Source organism: Neodiprion virginianus, chromosome 6 (genome assembly GCF_021901495.1).
Source record: "Neodiprion virginianus isolate iyNeoVirg1 chromosome 6, iyNeoVirg1.1, whole genome shotgun sequence".
Taxonomy (NCBI): domain Eukaryota; kingdom Metazoa; phylum Arthropoda; class Insecta; order Hymenoptera; family Diprionidae; genus Neodiprion; species Neodiprion virginianus.
Window position 1 is genome coordinate 10837295 of NC_060882.1, and position 13115 is coordinate 10850409.

Here is a 13115-nt window from a genome sequence, read left to right on the forward strand (position 1 = left end):
TGTAAAATAATACAGGATTTGAAACCTAAATACAACAGTGAATAAAAAATCCAGAAAAATGAAATTCAACTGGATGTCATTAATTACTAGATTTCCTATCATTTGATAAGGATTTTCAATTTAGAATGGAATTTCTTCGACATTGAATGAAAATTTTCACAGACATTGATCACATTGATTTTTCTGCGGTTCAATTTTTTTTTTCCTCTCATCAATTCCACAGGTGAAAGATTAATCGTTCTACGATCGATTGACTTGTCGACATTTTTGTGAGATGTTCCTAAAGATGTTCTAACTCGAATCAGGGAATCCGATTACTCGCCTGGACCGAAATGTTGGAAATAATTTGCAAGGGCGAAAACGTGAAGTTTCTGGTTCCGAACTCATACGAATAACGTGCCTATATCCTTCGTCGATCCTTAGCTGCAGGCGACAGTTCATCCTGAAGGAATTTGCGAGGAGCACAGCTGCATGAGAAAACTACGAAAATGTCAGAACCGGAGTGAGACAGAGAGAGAGAGAGAGAGAGAGAGAGAGAGAGAGAGAGAGAGAGAGAGAGAGAGAGAGAGAGAGAGAGAGAGAGAGAGAGAGAGAGAGAGAGAGAGAGAGAGAGAGAGAGAGAGAGAGAGAGAGAGAGAGAGAGAGAGAGAGAGAGAGAAGAGAGACTCGAGTTCCTTCTTACCAGACTTCCTTTCCTCGTACTCCATCGTGAATCGTGAAGCTCGAACCTCGTGAGGCGGCGCTAAACTCGGCCACCCCTTGCCGCCGAAGTCGAGCTGATTTGATCCTGAATTTCCCTGCTGCAGTGGCATTGTGTAAATGCGACCCACCGGGGGTGGCTGGTGGATAACGGCCGTTGAAGCGTGCTCCAGTTTTGATGTCGGAAGTGGGGGAGGCGCCTCGACGTCTGCCATCCCAACCCCGTGACCGGCACAACGACCGCCCTGGTCGTCGCCACAGTTCCTACCCCTGCACGAGCAGACGCGCCTAATCTAGAGCTTGCGAGACGAATGCCTTTGACAAATATATTTCATACATAGACACACAGATACACAGGGTGTCTCATTTTAATCAACCCAGTCAAATATCTCGGGAATCAAAAGTGGTGTGAAAAATTTATTCAGACAGAAATTGCAAGGTTTGATAGATGAGAGAAGATGCGGTCAACGCAACGACAGATTAAGGTCAACTTCGTTGTTTCTCAATGGAACGGTATATTTTCTTCATCGGCATCTGAAGGTAAATCTTGAAGAACAATATAATTATCTAGAAAAAAAGGTTAAAGAGCGTTCACGTCACGGCCCCTGTCAGGTGCATGTTTCTGCGAATCCTGCTTAATACGCAAAATTCATGAACCAAGTACGACAGGAAGCTTCCGCAGCAGCTTGACCGGCTCGTATCTCATCGCCAGTCGAGTTTAGGTGGTAAGTGTGCGAGTACTTTTTCATGCCCTTTCAGATGCCGATGAAAAAAAAAAATATATCATTCCTGGCCTCAGCGGGTTCGCTTACGGAAAATCTGACGCTCTCATCTTCTTTCCACCGTTGAACCTTGCAACGTTTGTCTGAACCATTTTTTTCTCATACTTTTGATTTGCAAGATATTTGACCGGGTTGTTTAAGATGAGACACCCTGTACATGAACTTACACTCTTGCGCACAGACCTCCTCTGGATTTAATTTACGCACAAGGGCTGAAGGGTAGTAAAACTCAGGGTCAGGTTTAGCCCTCAAAAAGGTGTCGACGTACCCCGGCGCCCTCCGAGTTTATATCACGCCTTACGAAGAGTTGCCGGCACCAAGCGACACCCGGATTACGTCTCCGTGCCTGTACGGCACAGTGTATGTAAGGTATTAGACCGGAAATCGTGACCGGAGTACTCCCATTTAGGGAACGGTTTCTCCTTCGCAATAGCAGAACCGCCGCGCAGCCGATTACCCGAAGCGGTCGATACCGATATACAAATACACAGGTATATGTGTGTATTCACATCTGAAAAAGATACCTCGTCCGCATCGTCATCCTCTGACATTACGGTAAAAGCTTTCTCATCCATTTATTTCCATACCTGTCCGGCAGAAGGTGGAGAGAAGAAAAAATAAACTACTCTGAACTCAGTTTAGCGCTAACGACAAGGCCGCGGCTGTAACGACCGGCTCTTGATGACGACGGTCTCGATTCGCTGCTCAAATATTACTCAGTCATGAAATGACTCAATTTTGTTTGTTTTTGATTTTTTACCAGCCGGTTTGATCTCGCTTTCAAAATCGACACTCGGTCCTTTCCACGGTTTGAAATCTGTTTCGTATTGCCAATGTTGAACATGCATACCAAGCCCGATTCGAGCAACGAATTCGTTCATCGGAATTTTCGTTCCATGAATATCTGTAAGCCGTTTCATCAAATACGTTTACACGTCGGGGCACAAGAGAGTGGATGAATTTTCGAACTATTCGTTGGACCCTGTTTCAAAACAAATAACGGCATATTTTCCGGTGATGTCGAAAAATTACGACGAATTAGGTATACTGCAGCAAGCGATGAGTTCTAGTTTAAAACGGATGCGACCCATTACTGAATCGTACGCGGTAATTCTGAACAACCAGTGACCGGCTTGTTTGAATGGAAATAAACACCAAGATTGAGTAATTTTTTTTTACTCGCATGGAATACTTATCAAGCGTGAAATGTTCATCCTGAATTGCGTTTACTGTCTTGACGCGGCTTTCGGCGCAGATAGGAAGAAGAAGATAAAGGAAATGAAAGGGAAAGAATTGTTCATCGCAATTTGTGAGGTATTTTTCGAGATAACAAAACGATTTCAATTCCCCCTCAAGGTGAAACCCCATGGAACTTATTCTTTGTGCAGTTGATTCAATCTTCCCTATCGAATTAGCCAAAAGTTAGCACTCGCGGATGAGTAAACATTGAAACCCACCGTCAGAGAGTAGGGGATATTCAATTAAGTCTCATTACTCTCCCTGTAAAACGTCGAAGAGCAGTGTGGCAAAGCGCCGTGACAACCATTCACGTAGAATTTCATTGGGTCGCGGGGTATTCGTAGCGCGCGTTGTTTATCCAGAGAACAATGCGAGAGAAAGAGAGAGAATGATAAAAAAGAAATGATGAATGATGGGGTAAAAGGAGGTGGATATAATTGTTGATCAAAAATTGACTAGAGGATACTTTTGTCGATACGGTGTCATCCATGTCGCCCACGCGTGGCCGGGATGACGAAGGTCCTGCATTCTCCGGGTGTATAAAGTTAAGGTTGAAGAGACTCGGCGTACCTCCGCATCGTCAATGGGAAATGTAGTGTGGCGTCGATGGAAGAATCGGTCGATATACGATAATGGGAAAGGCAGAGCACGACATTACTGATATAGGAAATGCTTTCGGGTTAGATTGAATTGGTATTTAGAGGACTGAGGGTGCCGTTCGATGGAGGGTTAAACGCGACTCGGGTACAAGGCTTAATATACCTGCATAGCGATCCCGGATCCCGGTTGTACCTATATAACAGCGTCGGGAATATATCCGGGTTGCGTCGCATTTGCGAACGCGGCCTGGAAGACGTAGAATTACGCGGGGAAGCATTTCGCGGATGCTGGGGGAGGAAGAGATTGATTAACTTGATGTGACAATGTTTTAACGCTAATGTGGGTTACGTCGGGATGCCGGCGGTTTCTCCCCCGGGATGACGACCCGCCAAGGTTATTTGTTGCCATTTGCTTTGCTGGAAGGTCAACCGAGTGCGACCAGGATAAACCAGCTTTCGACCATGGAGGTTACACTTTCGTTATACCTCATACTCGCTGTTTATTTTGCGAAGCCCCGACGCGTTCAGCTTTATCTTTCGGTCAAGTTTAACACTCAGTTTTTTCCCCATCTCTCGCTCTCTCTTTCTCCAGGCTTCTCCGTGCCAAGCGACCGCGAAACAGCGAAGACCCGCGCGTTGTCCCTTTTTGTTCTTTCTCAGGTATTCGCGTATATTTACCTTAGGGCAGAGTTTTACCGAGTCGAGATCAAGAATTTTCTGCACAGAAACGCTGGTAGGCAAATCCCTTCCTCGGTGCAAACACGAGTGTATATTAAATCGTCATGGTTCTATTTTCGATTTGTACCTATGTAATAGCTATATTATTTACAGAGCATGTATGTATATTGTACAGGCTTCGTTTGAAAAATATCAAGTCCATACTCATACGCGTGATCATCCCTATCGTGCTATAAATTTTGAAGAAATGTTAATTCATCACTGAAAAAAATCGTCCAAGCTGTACAAATTTGAAAAATTACCGCTGTTACTGGTGTGACGAGTGATGCAATCTCAAGAAAAATATTCGAATTCAAGCGCTGGCTATCAGGAATTGGGGAAATTACTTAATTTCCTATTTTTTTGCAACTACAGTAAACAAGATGAGTAACCAAGCTGCAGGTTATTTTTAAATCGCGAAACACATGTCGAAGAATAAATTCAATCTCAGAATTTTCCGTCGTAAGACCAATTTTCTAACCCTCTGTTTTCGCTATATGACGTCGTCAAAAAACATGGCCACTTTCCCATATTAGGCTTATACTTGGGTGGCTATAGAAGGAAGATGGGAAAATTTCATGAGGAGAATTTCAAAACGTTGGTAATAAAAGCAAAAGGAAGAAAAGGCGAAATTGAAAAAAGTATCTAATGCAGAAAAAAACATTATTTTTCATTAGTTTAGTAGATAAACGGACACAGAAATTGTGAAGCGTATCAGCCTGCCCTTTTTTTATACATAATTTCTTTCATTCTTTCATTACGCGAAAAAATATTAAACGTGAAGCACATGCATATTTCCAACTCAAATTCTAAAGCCTTAATTTAAATTTAATATTACGTTACTCTTCAGTGCATAAAAAACACAAAAAACACGCGTCCTGCTGTAAAGTTGTACTGGATAGCTGTAATTGACATGATTGAGCGTCAATTTGCAGCAATTAAAAGTAGCGTGGTTACATGTCTCGCACCATCGGAAAATCGAATCTGAATCGTCCCGACACGAGGTGACTGTCTTTTGCTTTTACGAAAAAGTATAAAAACTTTCGGAACGAGCTACTGAAATCCTTCAAAGAAGTAAAACCGTACCCGGCAGTATACAAGTTTCGTCAAGAAAAGGTCCCCACGCGTCGAGGGATTCGAAACGTTGGAGACAATAAAAATAAGTTGACCACACAAATGGGTCAAACGGCTGCGTCGACTTCCGGAGTCGAACGAGCCGCGCAGCGGCTGCGACGGTGGCGTCGTTTTAACGCACTAACCCAACGATGCCTGCACGAAAATACCGGACTTACCTGCCGTGCCCTGGGAGCAGGAGGAGGAGGAAGATGAGGAGGAGGAGGAGGAGGAGGAAGGGCCCAGAGAATAGCCACCCTTTCTTTTCTCGGCTCCTCAGGTATTCCTTCGTCGCATAGGTTCTAATGGGGTAACGGGATTGGCCAACGGCAGACTAGAATTTATTAATATTCCAAACCAGTCGCGAGGCTCTCCTCTGACATCATCTCTCGCCGACACGCACCCACGATCCCAGCTGCCGGGAGATCGTCTTTCTGCCCAAGCCCCGATTCGCCGGTGCGAGGGGAATCCTCGGTAGGTCGTTGGTCGCCGATGCCGCCACGAGCAGCGATCCAGCGTGTTTAGGTCGGCTCAGTACCGCCTCATTGCCAGTGCCGATCCAACGTTTTCGTCAAGAGTCCCGGTCGAAACGGCGCTAACGATCTCTAGTCATTCGCGAAAATTACTCAGTGCGGTTTAAAAGTTGTCCCGAGTTCCCAACGACTTTTGTTGGATCATAAACCCGAGGATGATCCGCACAGCACGTGACTACCAGCACTTACGATTGGTTGTGCAGAAGTGAAGAGTCCTGTCATTTCTTGTGTGTGATTAAACGCTGCTCTTGTGCAACTTCGGCCAATCGGTTACCTCGCATTATCCGCACCATCGATTACCGATTACCGATTACTACCTCACCATGGAATTTTACTTAATCGCAAGTTAATCGTGTTGATGTGAGTATCAGTCAAGTGTCAGATTCGTTCGAGGTCCTGCGGCAAGCCGGTCAATTGAGCGATTTTTTACAAATCGAAGTGTCTCCATTTCTTTACCTCGGCTTTGTGTTTAGTTTGATATCGTCAATTTTCATCAGCGCGGTATCCGCTCTTAGTGACCGCGCCATGCGCTACTCAGATCGAGAGAGACCGTGATGGTTGTACAAAGAGAAATTCTATAGCCGAGGTCGAACGAACTCGAGGTAGGTGTATGCGATCGAAATTCAACACCTCGATACCCTAATTAGGTTGATCGTAATTTAGAGCTGGGTAACGGCGCTGGTTTGTTAACTCGAATATAAATTTAAGCGCGTGTTGTTGTTTTCGCGGTGAAACAGCACCGTCCAAATACCACTTGGAGCAATTTCTGTAACACGGAAACCGAACTAATGGAATCAAAATTAACAAGCGTGGTTGAGAGTCAAAACCCATAACACTAAACTTCCGAGTGAGAACGTACGATCGCGGTTGAATCTACGCGATTAAGTAGAACTCTGAATTACTGACCAAGCCTTCTAAAACGCCACTAAAGTCTGGAAAGAGGGAGGACGGATTGTTCTCTCGGATAGAACTAATAAATCGTCAACTTTACCCGGTTCACCGTGGCTCAGGGATCCGAAGCCCGTGCATGCTCGGCGTGTGTTAAACACCATCCAGTTGTGACTCGCTGCGTCGCATTCCTCAACTATCAGCAACGGGCGGAGACTCTGTACCGTTATCAACGTGCGCGGTACCACTTATAGCCGAGTATTCAAATCTGTGCGTGCGATGATTCTGCGTCATTGTCCAACATGCGTGACCCGCGAACCATCGTGCATTGATCTGCCACACTCGTTTTTCATCATAACAATTTGCAATAAACACTGTTTGCTGTGAACTGCAGAAGCTGCGCTTAAAGTCTTCGGTAGAAAATGTAACAGCCCTTTCAATGGTTTTGGGTCATTCGCCGTAAGAAATAGTGATGTCAGTGAAGAATGTAGAATGAAATTTTTCTTGCATCGTGACTTTTGGCTTATTGCCAAAATTCTCAAAATAAACGAGAACGAGGTAATCGAAAGTCAAATGGAAACATCAAAGCAATGATCTAAGATTCGCAAAAATGCGCTGAACATTGACATACCGATAACGATTTCATAACTAATATATCCGTCAAACTGAAACTGTATCGTTCAGAAAACAGATCGCAAGCAGGTAAAGAAAGACTGAGAGAACGTATTTTTTGTCAAAATTCTGAACGATGAGAAGTCAACTATATTTCTTAAGCCGCGGTACTTCGAGCACTATTTAATGTAACATAGCCGTAAATGTTGAAAAAAAAAAACAAAAACAAAAAACAACAATTCCTTCATCGTACGGAGGAACGCGTTACGTTTGCTTTCCGTCTCGTTGTTGAATGGAATGGATACGCAATGCTGGCTATAGGCCTATACATAGATCTCGTTGTGCCACGGTGACTTAACAAGTCAGTGAAAGCAGGAGGCAGCCAGACAACGTTGAGTCAGCGGCTCGCTGCTCTGGTGAACGTTGACAGGGCGGCGCCACGGAGGTGCTGTTACGGTCTGCCATTTGACCTTGACCTTCCGTTCAACGTGATACTCGACCCCTCCACTCCGTAGGGTACAGTTTTGATACTGTGGTGGTTTTTTTTCCCTCGGTTGAACAGCGACGGCAACTCGACACCCCAGAGTGTCCATATCCGTTTGTCACGCGACCCTCAAACCCCGATAAACACTTGAATCAAGATGGAAAAAATATGGTTAGCGATGAAAAATCGATTTTTAATTGTAATTGTTGTATTTTTTGCTTATACGCTGATAAAATATTCTCGTAACGATGGCTCGAATAGTATCGACGGTGATTAAGCCGCTGGATATGATAATGATTGTGTAATCTACATTTGTACAACGTCTTTTACGGACTTCCTTGTTCAACAATAGCACAAAATCTGTAAATGATATGGTATCAATCCAGAATTTTAACGGAGCTGCGATCTAATTAACAGCCTACTTAGGTATACGTTTAGCGTTGTGAAATGAGCGAACTACGGTTTTTTGCATAACTATGCCGCACTTTGAGACTCGGATCTTGCCAAATTTGAATCGCTGAATGTGATTATGCAAGGTCAACTACCTTTCTCCAGATATGAATATTCATTCGTTGATTTATTGGATTGATTTTTTCATGTTCGAGATAACCGGTGTATAGCTTTTTTCATACGACTCTAATATTCGTTACTTAATTGGCTAAAATACCTACTAATATTCGTTACATAGCATTCCGTTAAACCTGATGTTTTATATCTTTAAGGGGAAACATCAGTGAAATGCTACAATATTTTGTTTTGTTTGAAATTCAAACTCATAATCGATCTTCGTAACAAAAGTGGTTTTCACCCTGTTTCAATCAATTATATTTCATACGTATCCAGATATTCTTTAAAATAACGTCAAAAACTGGTTCGATCGATGGATTTTTTTTTCAAAAAACGCGATGAAACTGGGCATGGACCACTAGTTTTGTAAAACTTTAGTATTAGTTCAAATTTCAAGTAAATCGAAAATTTACCAAAACGTTATGTCACGTATTACTAATCGGCCTTATAGCCTCGAACCTTAAATACTGAACTCGTCGATAGTTAAAACATACTTAAATAATATCTTGTCAATTACACTCACGAACGAAAGACGGATTTCGATGACGTGCCGGTACGTTTCACGTTACATTAATTTAAAAACTGGCAGTCCGAACGACGGTCGGCTTCGTTGACAATCAGTGATTACCGTCCGAGCGGTAGAAGCAATGCTCTTCGAAGCAGGCGCTTGAAGTGGTCGAGTTCCGTGCTTCGAATTAAGTTCACCTGATCGCCGTTTAGAAAATAGACCTCGTTATGACGTAATGGATATCCATCGACAACAGCTGCGCGTGCGTCGTCGAAAGACAAAGTTCCATACCACGTCCATGCCGCGTAGTGACGGTCAAAAGTCGCGCTTCTTGGTTTCATGATGATTTTCGTTACGTTTCAGGTTCTCGTCCTGGAGCAGGAAGTGACCTAGCCTCATCGTCAGAGACGATTACTAGCCCGGGCGCCAGTGTAAGGTCAGCGGTGGTGCCGGAGTGATATTCTACATATGTTGTTGTGCGGAGAACTCCTGAGCGGCAGTTTTGTGACAGCGGGTGCGGCTTCAGTCGGCCCCACAGGACGCGGGCTCTGGCTACCCGGTTGTTTGCGCGCAACTAGCCCCAGACTCATATCTCCTTACCTGCCCCTCCTTGCCGAGCTCCTTGCCACCAGCTACTACACCATGGCTCTCACCCAGGCCCAACAGAACAACCTCGACAATCACCCTTCCGCCGACAACCTGGACCTCGATGGCCACGACATAGACGAGGACGTCTTTCTCGGTGAGTTTTCAATCCATCCGTCTGATCGATTCCTTCTGTAAAGTTGACTAACTCTCGAGCGCGATTTTCGGAAAGTGGCGAGAGTGGTCTAATGACTTGGGCCTAACAATGTGTAATTTGTCCCGCCAACTTCCGGGTCACGCCCGGTGTCCAAGAGCCGCGAGAGTTCCTCGACTCGTTTCGATCCGAACGACGAACTATCAGCACGCTCCGTTTAGCTCGAGCTGCACCAGCGAAAATCAGAGACCGTAAGATGAAAACGGCACCCCTCTTCCGCAGGGTGGGAAACTTGGTATGTTTTGGTATATTTTCCCCGGCTCTGGTAATAGAGAGATTTCTCGTGGAAAGGCAGACGTAGCGAAAAATATCCTGATCCTTGCAGGACGACGGGGAAAACGACTGTTGAGCTCGGGTATTATACCGCGGTCCTCGGAGTTCGAACAGAGTTACAGATCTGTTCTATGCCAGCGGCTCGCGAGGTGTTCTTCGAAGCGTTTAACAATAGGCCGCGTAAACATTTGCCTAGAACTCGAAGCGTATCCCCAATCCCTACAATCCAGGGTAATAACCAATTTCACTCGAAATCGGAGCCTCTCGGCTTTCCCGCTAGAAGTATACGCCGTTGCGCATATTTCGAAAGTTTCATAACTTCGCGGTTACTCAGTTTGAATCCCTGTTCAATTTCAGAGCAGTTTTCCATATTAATTGGTCTAGTTATACCAAAATCGACGAACTTTCTGGCTGTTAAAATTACCGCTCGCATTCACGTCGAACGCGTTGCATTCGCTCTCGCTAAAACTGAACCGCTAAAACCACGGCATCAGTGATACCGGATTGAATCGTGGTCTCTTGTAACGTTGAATTTGAAGTTTCATCACATACCGGAATCACTATTTGCGAATATCAAAATTGAGGTTTTATCAAAATACAGACTCGTGTGTATTTGGATTTATATCGGCACGTGTTGATACCATGTGTATACACTAAGAGAAATTTTTAGTTCCGGTTACCGCTCAGTCCTTAACTATTTTAATTTTTTACGACAATCGAAAAATCTAGTTCTAGGTACAAGATAAAAATTAGTTTCGTAGCTGTTACCACAAAGTCTAGTATCCGTTACTATTCTTTCTCATTCCGCTCACTGTCGCTATATTTTCTTGTAACTGTTGCAAAAATTTAATGCTTGTGCCACAATAAATTGACGTTAAAGCCTTATCTAACTACAAAAGTAGAGTAAACCGAAGAAACTGATTTTGCGTTGCAATAACAAAAAAAGGATCGACAATAGCGCAAAATGGTTACGCGTACCTCGTTTTTCGTTATTCCAACAATATTCAAACGATTCTTTTAACGATACCTGTTTTACTGAATTTTTCTATTTACTATAACAAATGAAATTTTTCTCAGTGTAGGCTACGAACCAAGCTTTGGTCGTTGTAGAAACGCAGCACGGAGTATACAGGGTACATGACGGCTTTGAGAAATAACGGTCAAAGCTTGCAATCTTTACCGCTGTTTATCATGATTTACTTTTCGCGGGCCGATTGCAATTCCAAATACAACAGAGTTCACGTTATATTATGGCGAACCCTGACACAATTAGGTTTGGCAGAGATTGTCTTTTGGTGCAACAAGGAAAAGTGGTAGGCAAGACGCAAGGTACTGATGTTGTGACCGTAAATTTTTTCCTCGGTCTCGAGACGTGTTACTGACATACTGTGAAGAGATTTAAAAAATGCTGCTCCCGCTTTATCGCGACTGGGCTAAACATAATCCAAGTAAAAGAATCCTTTTGTACGTGTGATTGGTATTTCAACCGCGTACCAAACGCGATTCAATTTATGCGAGGAAATCTGCGACTGCGAACCTGCTTGTCGAAGTTATACATACAGTTATACGACCTCTCTCGTAATTTTCTTCTTCTTCTTCTTTTTCTTTTCGGTTTTCAAATACTATTTTATACGCATTTAATTTTCATTAAAATGCCCACCTGACTGACGCAATTAAAATACCCTGCAACGTGGGCTTTACCGGTCGCCCCCATCGTCAACCACTCAGGTTTAATTTTCTTACACATCTTTCAATCATCAAGCACTCTCCTTTCTCTCGCTATCTCTTTCCATCTCCCTATTTTGCAACTCGTGCTTTAATTAAATTCCTCCGCAATTAGATGCAGGAATCGCAATTTTAGTTCAACACGTTTCTTATCGTCGTGCACACGTGTATGCTATTCCAGTACGTGCCGGATATTACGCTCTGTGAGATCAAACAGAATGGATGAAAAATATCCACGTTTATTATGCTTTTTCCAGTGCTTTCGATTTAAACCTTTCACACACTAAATCCACAATTTCTCTCGCAAACTTGGCAAAGTTTTTATACACTTGGAGGCTGACAAAAAAAGATCCAGTTATCAAATATATTCCCGATCGATCAAGGGAAATGAATATCGATCATTTTTACTTCAATAATTTATGATTGAAAGAAGAGAAATATTTGAAACGACAAGTTTTGTTACTCAAACAAAATTGGGTCTTAATTTTTGCGTATACAATTGATCCATCAATTAAATTTGCTGCTATCAACAGCTTGGATAGTTTATCCGAAGAAGCTTCATTTAATGTACGTGAGCGAAAACCAATTACATAACCTCATGAATGTCAATTAGTTTGTCTTCGTGCAATCATAGAATATACATATACCTAATCATTACACACTCACATATACGTTTGACATGTAACTGTAATTTCTTTATTTTTATTTTTCAGCACAGAAACTAGGTACGTACACGATATGCCATTAATTCATCTCAATTACTAATATTACATATAATATGCGATAGCGAAAAGCCAATTGCTCGAGGCATTCGCCATTAACTGCATCACATAACTCACCAACAATACATCCACACATACGTTCATTAATGCCTACGTAATGTGTTAATAGTCATATTGGCAATAATAATCGTAATTATGGCAATTAAAATAAGCGTGTAGCGATGCTTCATTCCAATGCATGCAATCATCATAGTAAGTAGGTGTAATAGGGGAAACCGGAACAAAATTATCATCCCGCGGTTTGAGCCCGTCATTGTACGGATGCGTTGCAATCGACATAAACAATCAATTTCGATAATACAAAGCAATTGTGCGTCTGACCGGTGTCATTTAAATCGAACGCTGATATAATGCAAGTGTTTTATTACTGGTTTTACGCACACTAGGCAAATAATCAATTTTTTCGCTAATAAATTGCAGCAACGGTAGCATCGGAAACAAGCGGCTTTAGGCTGATTGTGAGCCAACCCTCGAACTTCCCGTTTTCATATTGTAGGTTCCAAGTTTCCGGAACAAAAAAATATTAATATCCAATTCAAATTTCGAACTACAAATTCGGATTCATGATTGACGATGCAAAAGCCCTTGGAAACGATGTTATATGAAAATGTTATGATTTTTTTTACTTTGAACCACTGTAATGGATCCACCCTTATAAATTTTTGATTTCTGATTTTGATTTCGTTTTCGGTGACCCAAAACACCTCCGCCTACTAATTTCTATGAGAAACTGAATATTTTTAGATTTTTTTCCAACCATAACGGATTCACGATTTTTGATTTTGCGAATCTAAC

At 42.8% G+C, this 13115-nt stretch overlaps 1 protein-coding gene across 6 annotated transcripts in view; it reads left to right on the top strand.

Annotated features, from left to right (window-relative positions):
* The window catches only part of LOC124308075 (protein Fe65 homolog), a 200433-nt gene that overhangs the window by 60687 nt on the left and 126631 nt on the right, over positions 1-13115 (top strand). For 3 of the 6 annotated variants that reach the window (XM_046770419.1, XM_046770422.1, XM_046770424.1), the window contains exons 1-3: positions 5702-6042; positions 9105-9483; positions 12252-12263. In XM_046770419.1, the coding sequence (XP_046626375.1) occupies positions 9210-9483; positions 12252-12263 (286 nt within the window). In that variant the 5' untranslated portion in view covers positions 5702-6042; positions 9105-9209. Of the gene's footprint in view, positions 1-5701; positions 6043-6267; positions 6285-9104; positions 9484-12251; positions 12264-13115 lie in introns of those variants that run through there. The other 3 variants (XM_046770421.1, XM_046770420.1, XM_046770423.1) reach the window with 3 other exon arrangements.